Source organism: Bombus vancouverensis, chromosome 4 (assembly GCF_051014615.1).
Source record: "Bombus vancouverensis nearcticus chromosome 4, iyBomVanc1_principal, whole genome shotgun sequence".
Taxonomy (NCBI): Eukaryota; Metazoa; Arthropoda; class Insecta; order Hymenoptera; family Apidae; genus Bombus; species Bombus vancouverensis.
Window position 1 is genome coordinate 7,883,875 of NC_134914.1, and position 14,994 is coordinate 7,898,868.

Here is a 14,994-nt window from a genome sequence, read left to right on the forward strand (position 1 = left end):
TAGTTCACAATATGTACATATAATCACTCATAAAATCTTCAAAGCTACTAAATCCTTTTCTCTAAAAAAAGAAGAGATCCTTCGTCAGTGCTTGGCTTCAATCAGTAGCCCCAAAATTTTCCACATTTTCGCAATAATTTTCCATCTGTGTCGGAGCTGATGACCGAAAAACTACCCTAAGAGGCGCTTAAAACGATTTTCTCTCAGAACCAGCAGCTAGGTAATCGAAATTTACCAGAGACGCACAGCCATGAAATGACGTGCCTCAATGTCCCAACAGTTGAGTGCATTCGACAGAGGAAAAGCATACCGTGAACAGGCTTTTCGAGACGCTTTAACAGCAATCTACACCAACTACAGGGAAAACATAAACGAAAACCGAGCTTTATGATGTTTTGAACAACACAATAAGACGCGTTCCTTCTTTGTTTGGTTACTAACTAAGGACTCTAAATTTTCTACGGTTCAGACGACCCAGGCGCCAAAAATGATTCTCTAGCGAAACCTCGGAACACTTGAAAGCTTTACGGCGTTTCAAAAACGTGCGATGCGGCTCGAACGGTGATTTATGATCTCTCGACTTATTGACCCTCGGTTATGACACTGGCTGACGCTTATGACCTTCCACAGAATACTTTAGGCTCCACCTAAGGTCGATCCTTGGTCTTTCACTTTTTTCCTCTCTGGTCTGGTCATCGACACAGCCACCAATCTTTTCTAGGCTTTTGTCCCTTTCGCCGCTGTCGATAATGCACTTCTCGGCTTCGTCGAATCCGTCATCCGAGTGTTTGCGAAATTCTATGGTCATTCATCTTTCCTAACGGTTAGGCGAATCATGGTTGTGGACATTGAGATTGTATCGCTGTTGGAAGAAATACGTGTATTTTCATGTTCCTTGCTATTTTTATACCACAGATACAATTTTTTGTAGGTACTTTATTCTTTAATGCTTTAACCAATACGACTTCTTCCTTTATTTTTACAACTCTATTTACATAATATTGTAATGAAAAAAAGTCTCTTACATCCCCTATAAATAACATAATCTCATAAAATTATCTTGAAAAGTAATCAAACAACAAAATCCTTGCCTCACGAATGCTTTTTTATAGAAACGTGTAAAAGTACCGCATTGAAGTACTCTTGGAAACCCTTCATTTTATTCTTACGTTAGAATTCGTTGCTCCACCCTTCACTCGTTACATATACCTGGTGAGCAGGAAATCGAAGCGTGGGAAGACGAAGGTCCGCAAAAGTAGACCCCAAGCCGCTAATTGCAGGTGTTGCCGGTCGTTCGGCCCCAAAATTCGATGATTATGGCATTTAGGCAGATATCCGTGATTATGGGGATTCTGGACTGCCTCTTTGCCCATTCGTTTTGCTTCTTTATACGTAATTATCCGCCGCACGAGACGACGCCTAATGCCAGGAACCGTAGAAAAAGGGATATGTCTACGATTAGCGTGTCAGAATTGCCTTAATCACTCACCAGACCAACGTGATTTACTTTCACGCATTCGAAATACCTGTCAATGTATAACATGGTGACTATGTTTTATTGACTAAGGTTTTTATTGGTTATTGAGGTTACATCTAGAAAATATCTCTATGTAGATTCTTTTAAGGATTAAATTTTAATTTATATGTGATTTTAATCTGATGGATTATTTAACAAAGTTGTATTTTAATTATAATTATACAATTTATATTATGAGGAACTAAGGCAAAGGGTTTTAAAAAACTGTAGTGCTCTTGCAAAGTTTTCGAATATTGGTTAATTAATTTTTCTCAAGTTCCAGTAAATTTTTTAGTAACGTTAAGTAAGCAAGTGCATTAGCATATATTGACAAAGTAATGCTTGTAGCTACAGAATTTACTTAATTTCAGTAACATCAAGCTAGTAAGAGTTAAAAAATAAGGATAACAAATTTAAACACGAGTGCGTTCACCCGCCAAGTAACATTACAGAATGTTAAATTTATTCAAAAGTGGCTTATGGGGAGTATTTTTATTTCATAACAATAACCAAAAATATCCAATAATACATGACAGTCTAAATAGAAATATTTCATCCAATTAAATGCAAATTCTATAATTAAAAAAAGATAACCCATAGGTAACATAAATCGAATATTTATTTTTTATTCATCACAGTTAAATGGACACTCGGAATAACCAAAACCTCTATTCTTTCAAACCATTAAATCAAGTTGGGTAAAGCTTTATTTTACTAGTACATTTACAATATTAATTGGTCATTTATGTTCTACAAAAATTAAACAAGCAGTTTACTAATATCAGAAATTCTACAATAAATAAATAAACAAACCATCGTGTATTTAAAGATTTTATTAAAGATTAATAAATCGTTTATTAAAGATTAATTGGTGGAAATTTGGAAGAAACCTAATCCAAAGTTAATATGTACCAATATTTACTAATCATTCACCTAAACAGAGCTTCAAATCCTAAATCCTCTCATAATAGGTCACAACCTCACAGGTAGACCATTTCAACATGAAATCAAAGCCTTTGCAATGGTACTTGATGAATGGCCACCACTGACAGGTTAATTGTACCCTTTTTACCTGTTCGACATATTTATTATACACATTTCTAATTACTCGAGGTACACTTAATTAGAGTGGACACCGCGTATGGGCGGAGCTGACGGAAAAAATGAATTAAACAAACCTTCGCGTCTTCTTTCTTTCTTTTTTACTCGTTATACGACCAGGTAAAGCAGGATTATTCATTATTATTTAAATATCAATCTGCATTAAAGACTAATGGTGCCCCATGATGTACTACAAGTTTGATTATCCGGTGCAAAGTTCAAGATTAAATTTTAAGATATTTTGAAGCTTAGGTGACTCGAATAACCCTATCCTGAAATATGGCGGATAGAGGTTCGCGCATTTTGCGATGCCAGACGCGGCGACCTTTTCTTTACACCGTGTTCCACCGATACAACCCGAAGACGAAGGAAAAAGAGGAAGAAGTGAGACGGTGAACGAGGCCCCGTGTTGAATCGATAAGTACATGATTCATCGTGGTTTCGGTTTGAATTTCAAGCGGCCAGACCACAAGGTGCATAAGGAAAACTGAACACCTTGGAAACACCACAAGATCGTCCCCGTGTAAACGATGGTGGTTTTTCTAGCAGGCCATTCATCGATCCCTCGGACTTTCCTTCGAACCGGATAATTGAAAACGGCGTTGTATAATGAATACTGATATAGACGGAATCATTGTCCTTAAGTATTTTCATTTTCTTCTCACGTTTCATCGTATGCATCGGGTGAATGCGATTGTTTAAAGTGGAGTTGGACGATCATAATTTATACGTTGGTGAAACAAAGTTGTGTACTCATATGTTGCATACTTACATACTCAGTTGTTCACTTAATAATATTGAGCCATCAACGTATTAATGTGAACGATAAATAATAACTATTTAACTAAACTGGTTAATTAGTATAATACGCTATTATTATTCCTTTTTAGTAGATTATTCTTCTATATTGAACTCACTTAGCGAAAGCATCCTACTGAAAATGTGCAAATTAGAAAAATTAAGTCTGTTATATCTCTCTTTACATTTCTTTTATACAAATATGAAACAAATTATAAATTACTTTCAAAATAAAAATAAATAATATAAGAACTATATAATAAAACAGTTACATTAAAAAAATTATTTATATAATAGAATACGCTTTCCTTTTTTATATAAAAACTTCGAAATAAGTAATTACTATTTATAGTAATATCGCTTCCAACTTTCTAACTAAACTCGATCTACGTCTGTCAACTACGATATCTTCGAACAAAGCGTTAAACAATTGATAGAACACGATGCAGTGCACATTGTCGGAATTTAATGGAATTAGATCGGTGACTTTTGGATTGCTGCCTCGATTGCCCGACATGTACACCAATGAATTATTTCGTACAGAAAGTACAACAGAGGACAACAGCATGATACTGTATAGAAAGAATCGCGAAGATATTACACGAACGAAGAAAAACTGAGAGAGAGAGAGAGAGAGAAAGAGAGAGTGGGAGAGAGTGGGAGAGAAAGAGAGTGGGAGAGAGAGAGACTGAATAAAAGTTGGGTTAGGTAAAAACTAGGGCAACATTTCCCACGAGAAATTTCGTCGATCTGCAACGTAACAAATTGTCTCTATCGTTCTGTTCTCTCTTTTCACAGAGATACCGAAGAATGAGTACAACAACAAGAATCAGTCCACGGGGAATAGTCCAATAAAAGTCGAGCTACAGAACAACATGGACAGGTAAGCCTATCTCATTCTCTACCATACGATTCTATTCTATATAAATAGGCTTCTGTATTTTTCGTTTTTGCTCCTGTAGAAAGATGTGATGCCTGAACAGCAGACAGCGCAATTTTTAAATTTTGCTCGCCCCTAATAATTAAATGTCTGAATTTATTGGAAACTTCTGTATCAGATCCTATCATACTAATTTCATTTGGATCTACAATTACATTAAAATATCACGATTTATTAAATAACAAGTGTATATTTAGAATCAAATATATCATGACAATCGATGTTCCGACGAAATAATTTGCTTGAAATAGACAATTTATTATTCGAAAATTTACAAGCTTTTTTTAAGTCTTGCACGACTTTCGAACCTTCATTGTTCGAAAGTTAAAAGGAAGAAGAATAAAAAACGAAAAAGGGAGGCAATAGGTCGTGGAAATTTCGAAAAACGAACGGTGCTAGATCGGAACGAATGAACCGTGGCGAACAATCGCTTCTTCGTGTTCTCTTCTTGAACAACGGAGAACGTACTCAAGGGAGATCTCCTGAATCATCTATTCAGATGGTGTCGTACAATGAGTCAATGTTTGAAGCTGAAGTGTCATCCCATCGGAGAATGGTTTTTGTGCACGTGACACCATGTTACCGTGAAAAATCGTGCGCTTTGGGACCACGAAGCTTTATAGATCCTCGAGTTTTACTAAAACATACTTGAAATTTACTAAACCGTCGTAAACTAGACGTTATAGGGATTCTGGTTTCGTGGAAATGTTCTTATTGTATTACATTGTGCAATCGTTGTGATAATATATTGGAAGAGGACAAATATTCGTCGAATTTTTATTTATTGGCAAAGCTTAATCTTACGATACGAACATAATACGATATTTTTTCTTTAGGAAATATTTTAATTTATCCTGGAAGACGATAATAAATTTTTTAAGATAGTTTGTGGCTTTGGTAGAGCTACAAAATGTGATACGTGCAATTATCAGTAAAGTCATGAATGAATATCCATCGATCGTATTAATGAAACATCACCTTGTATAAAAAAAGGTATCAAGTCACGAAGTAAGCTCTTCATAGAAATTCAGTAGAAAGGAAACAACGTTTTTTAAATTTCTTTGCTTTTCAAATGTTAAAGCATGAACAACCTCAAACGAAAATACACGAAAAAGAAAGAAACATATATACTTCGCACAAAGGATTTCTGAACTCCAGATTTAAAACAGAAAAAATCCAAACTTCCGTTCAAAGTTTCTAAATTTTTCTCGACTCATGCAACCCAGACTTAATTCGTACTCTAAATATTTAGACGCAAGAATCAACTTGATCGGTCATTTAAAAAGAAAAAGAGGAGAGGAGAAGAAAAAATATAAAGAAAGAGAGAATTCGCGCGATTTTCGATTGCACACAGGGTTGTAAAGTGAAAGAAGGGGAAAGATCTGCGCGAATAAGACGACGAGGACGATGCGTCTGGCTTTCGTTTTCCATTATCGCGTGATGCAACGAAAGCAAACAGGCAGCCTCTCGCTGCTCGGAAACCCGGCCCGTCCCGTTTAAATATTTTTGTTAGACGTTTCTGAGTTACTTGGAAACGCGCGCTTCCACGTTCAGCATAAACATACTCCAGGAGCCCTGGGTTGATGCTTTTGCGCGAGAGCACGTGACGAGTACAAATATATTTGCCGCGTATCAAACGACGTGAACCGGCGTTCCGCTTCCTTTGAAATCAACGTTCGGAGACAGCGTCGAATCATACGGGCCGTGCTACCACTTTACGACTCCGCTCCGGATATACGTATCTTACATCTTCTTTTAATCATTAAAACTCAAGACAAATTCTGCAATTTTGTAGGAGAGTCGGTATCGTGACTTTTTTTTTCATTAAAACAAGAAGAAATTCTTTAATTTTGGAAGAAAGTTAGCAATATGATGGTGTAACTTAGATGAATTATGTAATTTTTAAATTGACTAAAGTTTGGTAACTTGACTAAGGAGAGACACGAAGATCCGATAAAGAATATGAAAAGAGCTTAAAGCTGTTTCAAGAATATGACGAGTCTATTCTTGATGAATTGATTTCTCAAGTTTGATGTCACTAAATTTATAAATCTCCTAAATACATATCGAAGAATTGGATCGAAAATGACTCGATGAATACGTATATTATTTAAATAAATCGTCGCTTTTTGTCTCTTCAAATGAAAGACAGTTCCATGACCTATTGTTTTCCTGCTATTACAATATTCGAAATCTGTCTAACATAGTAAAATTTCCTGATGAGAGTAAATAATCTTTGATGTATAAAGCGGAAGTAAAATGAGATCAATTTGTTGATTTCAGGGTACCTTTACCGTATGGCCACGCGCCCTCAATGATCCCAATGAGGAGACAAAGCATTCGCTGCCATTTTGTCAAAGGGGTCGACTGGTGCAGCTGGAAATTAATTGCAATGATACTGCTTATGGTCTCGCTGTGTATAACGGCGGCACTATGCTACGTAATAGGTAAGTCGTCGTCTAATTTATATTTAATCTTTGTACATCTAGATTAAATAAATAAATGTTTATACCATCGTTCAATGAAATAATAATTCGTTAATAAGTAATAATTAATTGATTTTACTTGTTAGTTTTCATTGTTAAATACACGGTAATTTCATAAATAAATAAATCTTCTGAATCATTAACGATTTAATTTACTATCAAATTTGTTTTTACATGAATCGAAGATTAGTGGAAATATTTATAGCGACTAAATATCAGAAAACCAAATAAATATAGAATAATTTCATAAATAAATAAATAAATAAATTAATCTTCTAAATCACCGATGATTTGAATCGATATCAACTTAGCTTCTAGATTCTTAGATCTGTTGTGCTAAAGGTTGAACGAACTGGATAGAAATATTTATAGCGAATAAATTTTTAAGAAATTAAATGAAGTACCTCTATATTCTGTAATATTTAAGTGAAATAGTATTGGTTTACGAGTCACCAAATATTATGGGCAATATCGGATTGTTCTACATATTCGCTGTGTTTTATCAGTGAGATTCATAACATGAATCCTGCTTTAAATAAATGATGACGAAGTCTACCTAAGATCACCGAAATTATCTATATTATTGTTCTATAAATACATTTACATTAAAACTAAAGCTTTACTCATTTACATCACGATACAAATACAATTACAAATTTGCATCACGATATACCTATGTCGATAGTTACGAGTACCTCGTACGATCTATTTTCTGACTGCAAAAAGAAGTATTTTAAGACTTTATTCAAAATTTCTATTCTCTTCATCTCGTCACATTGAAAAATATCAAAGATCTTAACAAAACCACCGTTAAAATTTCAGTTTCCAGCATAGTGAACCGGTCGTACCAAAGCACGAAAGCCTGCGCAGTTCTGGTTGGCGAGAACTCGGATACAAAACCCCTGTCCTCGGACGGGAACAAGACCTCTTCTTCAGCAACCGCATCCTCGTCGCAGTCGAGCGGACGAACACGGCAACAAGCATCCTCAGGAGGTAGTATTAACCCATCGGCTAGCATGTTAGAGCACGCGTACACCCGTAAACGTAGGGACACGTTTAACCAGCATGCGTTGCACCAAACTGTCGCATCCCGCGAACGTGAACAGCTCTCGTCGACCGTGACAAACGAACCAACGTCACAGTTCAACGAGGATCGTCCTGGTATGGTTAATGTGCATGAAACGGAGCATGCGGACGATCAAAAATCTTCTTCGTCGTTGCCTTTGTCATCAACGAGTCCATTGGGATCGTTGCTTCGTGCGAATGTCTCTGACTCTTCGATTATTACTAATAATTACACCACTGCCGCTACATCCTCCTCTGTTCACCCTGCTGCTAGTGACTCTTTCGTTTCACTTAACGACCAACCTCCAGAGAGTCAAATCAACAACGATTTCACGCAGTCTGAGTCGGATAATTTAGATTCGATTGTTGTCACTACAGAATCGATCATTGAGAATCGGGCTACAACAGATTCGATCACCGAATTTAGCGAGTTTGGTGAGTCGAGTGGAGACAATGGTAACGCTCAGACTAGTGAAACTTTCGTCCCTAGGGCGTCCAGTTTTGGAACGTTCTCGGTAGACATAGAATCGAACGAGTTTAACGTCGAATCGATCACCGTGAAACATTCGTTCAACGAGGGTAGTACTGGTAGTAGTGTTGTAGAAGTTGCACAGAAAGATTTAGGATTAAATGTAGAGAATAGTAGACAGTTACTAGAAAACGATAGAGAACGTAATAAAGAACCGTTTGAAAAGAATAAACACACAAATAATACGTCTTTGTCCGCGGATTTCAAATATGACGAATCCAGTGTGAATCTTACTAAAGTAGAATTACACAAAAATGGTACAGAAGGCGATAGAAAATTATTAGAAAATAATAAATACATAAATGACACTACTTCGCCCACGCATGTCAAAACTGACGAGATTATCGCGAATCTCACTGACATGAAATCGATAGAGAACGATAGAAAGTTACTAGAAAACCATATATCTACAAATAACACGACTTTCTTTGCGGATGTCACTGAGTATGATATGAATGTCACCGATTCGTTAACCGTAAGTACAACAAGTTCAACAAAGAATGATTTCGAAGCAAATATTGTGCCAGCGCTGGTAGTAGAGCACGTAGATGTCGTTAGTTCGTTAAGCACCCCGAAGGACGAGAAAAACGGTAAGAATCTGGAAACTGAAAGTACTGCTCGGAGCGGACCACAGGATCGCAGGAACGCGAGTTCTTCCGATGATTTTTCGGATGTTGTGAAGGAAACACGAGAACTCTCCCGAGAAGATTCTTCGTCCGAGTCTGAAACTTTGCCCAGTCATGTGAACAGTCCTGAGAAATCCGAAGAATTCCAGAGAGACTATCCTGTTTATAATTACGGGCAAGACGAGGTGGAAATTGTCAAATTAAATCATGAAATAGCTGAAGATCATACCGCAACGAAGGACAAAAAGCTGGACCGTTTTTTGGAGAATGAACTGAAGACCAACAATGTTCCTCAGAAATCAAATTTGGTGCACCAAACTGGTGATCTGAGAGTTATCACTAGAGAAGAGAGTAACGAGGAGTTCTTGAGAGAGTTTGAGAAAATGTTTCACGAAAAATCTGCAGAGGTTGACGCTATAAACGAAGATTCATATAAAAAAGTGCACGGTAATTTTAATAACATGCAATCTACAACTAAATCTAAGTCCGATTCACTACCACCGCGGAGAATGTATCACGAAAAATCTTCAGAAGCCGGTTCTATACACGACGATTCGCTGAAAAAGACACACGATGCTTCTAACAATATTCAAGCTCCGATCAAACCTAACTCTGAATCGTCACTACCATTGACACAGCAAGTGAAAATCATCGAAGTACCAGTCGATGGTCTTCATCGATCTTCATCAGGTTCACAAAGTTCATCGAGCTCTTCATCCTCATCCTCATCATCGCATCGGGTGCTTGTGAACATCACTATAGCTTCTGGAGACTCGGCTTCCTCGAAACCGCTTTACGTGCTGTCTGTCTCTGTCCCAACCAATGGTGACGATGTCAATGACAAACAAGCCACTAAAGTAAACGTGGACGAGGTTAAAGTTCACGAGACACCTGTGGAAAGTGCTTCGAGCATGGCAAAGAACTCTGTCGCGAATTCTGAAGACAATCGATTGCCTCCGCCGCCTCAGCCACCATCTTCTCCACCGCCACCAATTTGGGCTGGTGGCGAGTGCGAGTGCTCATGTCCATGTATGGGCTCATCCTCTGACGAGTGGGATCCATTTTCAGCCATAGATGATACCCTGAACTTCGAGGATCAACCACATAATTTGAATCTTTCGATGGATGAAATAGATGAGCGTCAAGAGTCTGCAGTGTTTGATGGGGTCACACTGAAACAGATGGACTCTAAGGACGGAAAGGAAACTTCTGTAAGTTTGGAGAAGGAGCCTGTAAAAGAAGGAACGAGTACGAGCTATGAGAATGATTATGAATCGACGACTGAGCAGAGTACTGGGACTGTTGACTGGACTACTACTCCGAGTTATGAGGATGAGTCGAGCAGTGTAGGCTTATCGTGTTCTGGGACAACTCCATTACCCCCAGAACCCACTATACTGATCCTGGAAGGTGAGGCCCCGTTTATGGTTGTTTTCAAACGTTTGCCTCTTAATTCTTATCTTTTTATTATATCTTTGTTTAGTAGTTTGATTTATGAATTTTGCTGTAATATATTATGCTTATTTTATTCTTTTTAATTAGGCTCTTTCTAAGCTGCCTTTATCCTGCCGATGCAAGCTTTTCTTTGAGGTTTGGATAGTGTGATATACACGTAGATTCTTGATGTAGTCGTTTCTATTAGATCGTGGATGTTTATCTATATAGATTTGTGTTTTGGGGAATAAAATTAAAGAAATGGAACTGAAGGAGAAATTTGTACTCGGAATATTTCATATGAAGATCTCATGGCAGAAAAACAAGTCATATCTCTTGTTTTTTTTATAGGAAATATGGCTCATATTACATCATATACCGTATCACATATAGTTCCATGTTACTATTCCTTCTTTTGATTCCGGAATTAAGAATTATGTATTTTTGTATATTATGTAAATTTTTATATTGTGAACTTTTGTAGCTTGAAATTTCCCATAAATGGATAAATATCCATGGTCTACTTATCACGCTCGAAGTTCGTTTGCCTGTAGAACGTTCGGTGTGTTTAGATGTTCACTAGTGGTTAGAGAAGTTTGTGTAATATTGTAATATGGTGTTGGTACATCACGGCGTTTACGCAGCTATGTAACCGAGCTATTTTCTAATCAGCTCTTGCACGAGATTCTTGAAATAAGGAGAAAGAAAAACGATGTTGATAATAGTGTTACGCCAGAAGAACGTGATGAGAATTCGTTCAAGGAACCTAAGAACCAATTTTATTTTTAGTATCTTTTTCTTTTCTATCTGTCTTTCTTCCTTTTTGTTTAAATATTGAAACGGAAGTTGAGTGGTTCTTCCGAAGATCGAAGACAATCGAACGAAAAAGATTAAAATTTATGAATTGCAAATTAACATTTAATCCTTAGATCATTTAAGAATCAATTTTGCTTTTAGAATCTTCTTGCTGTTTCTTTATTGTATAATAATATTGAAATCCAGGTTAATTGGTTCTTATAAAGATGATTAAAAGAATGACAGCGGTGAGAATTTGTGAATCGTAAATAGAAGTTTTATAGTTAGAAGTTAGTCGAAGCGAAATGAAATCACGAAATTCGCTGATGCGCAAGCCTAGCTAAGTATAAAGCCACGCAATTTTTATAAACCTTTTATGCTTTATAATTAAACAACGACAATCTGTTTTCTTACGGAGAATATCTTTCTTTTCTACATTAGAAAGAATAATTCACCTAGTAACCAATCTTCGTTGCTTAGCGATTGATATTTTCTTTGCCTTTATTTTTAAAAGCTCTGAAAAGGAATAAATACTTCACTTATCAATGCTCCAGTTTCTAAAATTGTCATAGTCAATATACTCCTAAAGAGACGATTTATTCGATCAAAATATCAAAAAATAGTAAAAAACGAGTCATCCGAAAGAAAACTGATTTCATACAAAAGCGAAAGGATGGTAGTGACGTTTCATCTCGCGTTCTCCAGGTGCAAGAACTTTCCCCGCCAGGTCCTTTCCACCTGACGGAACGACTTTCGCCCAAGTGGGTCTCGGACAGAAACTCAGCAAAGAGATTCCACCATACAGCTACTGGAACATGCAATTCTACCAATCGGAAGCCGCGTACGTGCGATTCGACTATAATATTCCTCGTGGAGCCAGTATCGGCGTCTACGCAAGAAGAAACGCTCTTCCTACGCACACGCAGTACGATCTTCTGGAAGTACTGAGTGGTTTCAAGGCCAGAACCACACGGGCGTCCCATGTTAGTGTTATTGTATGTGCCACTGCCCCATTTTTCTTTTTTTTTTCTAGAATAGAATCATAGAAAGGGTCATTGACACGTTACGTGCCGTGAATTTTAAGTTCGGACGATTCGTATTGAGTGAGATGTGGTAGTTTTGTGGTTTGAAATACTTGAAAAAGTAGTGATTTATTTTTTATATTCTTGAAGAATGTTCGGTGATATAAAAATGAAGCAAATTTTAGTTTCTTCATTTCAAATTTATAATAGAATGCTTGTATTTAGTCGGTGCATTTGAAGACAACTACCGCACTTAACGTGTTGAATTTAATAAGATCAAATTATCGCTTCATTCTAACGAAATCTTTAAAAACAGTTAATTTCTATTATTTTTTTTCTCTTAATTATAACAGGAGAGAAGATCAAATATTCTGGGTTCTCAGAGATTTTTTTTTATTTTTTTCCCTCGGAAGCACTTCTTGGGAAGTGTTTCATCTGTAGTAAAAGAATAGCTAGAAAAATCGATAAGAAATTACTAAAGTTTCCTGGTTTCTCGTCTAGCCATCGATCAAGAAGGAAGTGACGCACTATATGGAGCCTGGTCATTGGTTCCTTTCATTGTACAACGACGATGGTGATCCTCAGGAAGTGTCGTTTATAGCTATGATCGCGGAGGACATGACGCACAATTGTCCGAATGGCTGTAGTGGAAAGGGTGAATGTCTGCTGGGTCACTGCCAATGTAATCCTGGTTTCGGTGGCGAAGATTGCAGCGAGAGCGTTTGTCCTGTTCTCTGTAGTCAACGTGGTAAGTGAACATTTATTTAATATTAGTTTCAAAAAGCAAAATAAATAATATCAAGGAGAAACATTTTAGAAAGATCTATAACTTGAGAATATTCCGAATTTAAACCTTGAAATCAGAGTTCCTACTTATTAGGTTGTCCGAAAAGTATCTTTCTTTTACGTCTTTTACAACGATGCATCTTTATAAAAACATGAAACTTAATCTGTCAAACATTGTGATCTTTATCTTGATAGAACAAAATGGATCATACGTAATTCGATAAAATAATATAAAACAGAAAACGTTGTGCGTCTATTATTTCCTCATAAAACGAAAGAAACTTTTCGGACGACCTAATGCTTATGAACGTACTTACATCTAACTATCGTATATCTAACATTCTCTATTCAAAATTTCTAGCGAAACATGTGTCAATCGTTGCAATGTCTCATGGTTATGATACAATTCTATCTAACCAGAACCTCGAGGTTCAATAAATTCCTGGCTTCGCCTTCGATTAAGCTTCACCGTACAATCTAACATTGCAAGAAAACAATTTCTTATGTTTCCGTTTTAACATCGTTTTATTCCTCTGGGCTACAGGCGAGTACATAAACGGAGAGTGCCAATGCAACCCTGGCTGGAAGGGCAAGGAATGTTCCCTGCGACACGACGAATGCGAAGTGCCTGATTGTAACGGACACGGCCATTGCACCAATGGAAAGTGCAATTGCGTACGTGGCTACAAAGGAAAGTATTGCGAGGAAGTGGACTGCCCTCATCCGACTTGCTCTGGCCATGGTTTCTGCGCGGAGGGCACCTGCATCTGTAAGAAGGGGTGGAAAGGAGCAGATTGTAGCCAGATGGACAAAGAAGCGTTACAGTGTTTGCCCGATTGCAGCGGACATGGAAATTTCGATCTTGAGACGCAGACTTGTCTATGTGAGCCTATGTGGTCTGGAGACGACTGCTCGAAAGGTAAGAGATATTATATTAACAGTAATCATGTATTGTATATATTAGATTGCAGTAGAATCTTCTTTACATAGACAAGTTAATGGTCAGATTTATATATACGAATACATAGCTGAGCTATATATTCTGTCAAAATGTCCTGTTAATTCATAATATAGATTATAAATAAATATTCTTCTATTGAAATATTCGAAGTTCTCCGTGTTCTTATATAGGATTCGATATTAAGATCGTACATGAATAATGCTGAAACTTGAATAATATCACTGGTGATCGTGTTTAAATTAGTAATATGCATTTCAAATTCATTGGTCTTATCGGGAAATGAATTTCTAATTTGATCTAAATGACGATCGATAAACAGCAATGGTAGTGGTTGGTATGTAATCTGATGTAGATTATATTAATGTAGATTGTCTTAATGACGTTTTAAATTATTAATTCTAGCTCTTCAAAAGAATGTCTTTCTAAATTGTGTCGTAACTTGAAATGTTCTTCATATAATATGTATGAAAGTTCGCTTCAATTAATCGATTCTTATGATTCCAGGTGTGACATCGATGAAATTCTCTATTTTATACCCATTTCGTTCGTTCTTCCGGTTTTTTTACTCCTTTGCTAATTGTGATCATTGATCCAATTGCCCATTAGTGTTAACTAATTCCACCTTTTACAAAATCATAAAAGGTTTTCTCCCAGCTTCTGTGTTGCTTAGTGCCTACGCTAACTAGTGTTTCTCAAAGATATTCGCAAAATTTTGAAAAATTATATTAACTGTGGTTTCTGTTACTCAAACTAATGATTCGTAATTGTTACAAAAATAGATGTAGTGACAACCAGACTGCGGACTTTTATGCATTTATGCGAAATTTAAAGATGCAAAAATATATAAAATATTCAAAATAGAGTAACAAATTTTTGATAAATAACAAATAGGAAATTTCGAAGAGCTAGAGAGTCCAAAGTAGAGAATTTTCAAC

The 14,994-nt window shown here is 36.6% G+C and overlaps 1 protein-coding gene across 5 annotated transcripts in view; it reads left to right on the forward strand.

The window, feature by feature from the left end:
• Positions 1–14,994, forward strand: part of Ten-m (teneurin transmembrane protein Ten-m) — a 256,866-nt gene that overhangs the window by 223,288 nt on the left and 18,584 nt on the right. For 3 of the 5 annotated variants that reach the window (XM_076618306.1, XM_076618307.1, XM_076618304.1), the window contains 6 exons: positions 4,214–4,298; positions 6,639–6,802; positions 7,664–10,471; positions 11,996–12,285; positions 12,814–13,060; positions 13,643–14,017. In XM_076618306.1, the coding sequence (XP_076474421.1) occupies positions 4,214–4,298; positions 6,639–6,802; positions 7,664–10,471; positions 11,996–12,285; positions 12,814–13,060; positions 13,643–14,017 (3,969 nt within the window). The remainder of the gene's footprint in view (positions 1–4,213; positions 4,299–6,638; positions 6,803–7,663; positions 10,472–11,995; positions 12,286–12,813; positions 13,061–13,642; positions 14,018–14,994) is intronic. The other 2 variants (XM_076618305.1, XM_076618308.1) reach the window with 2 other exon arrangements.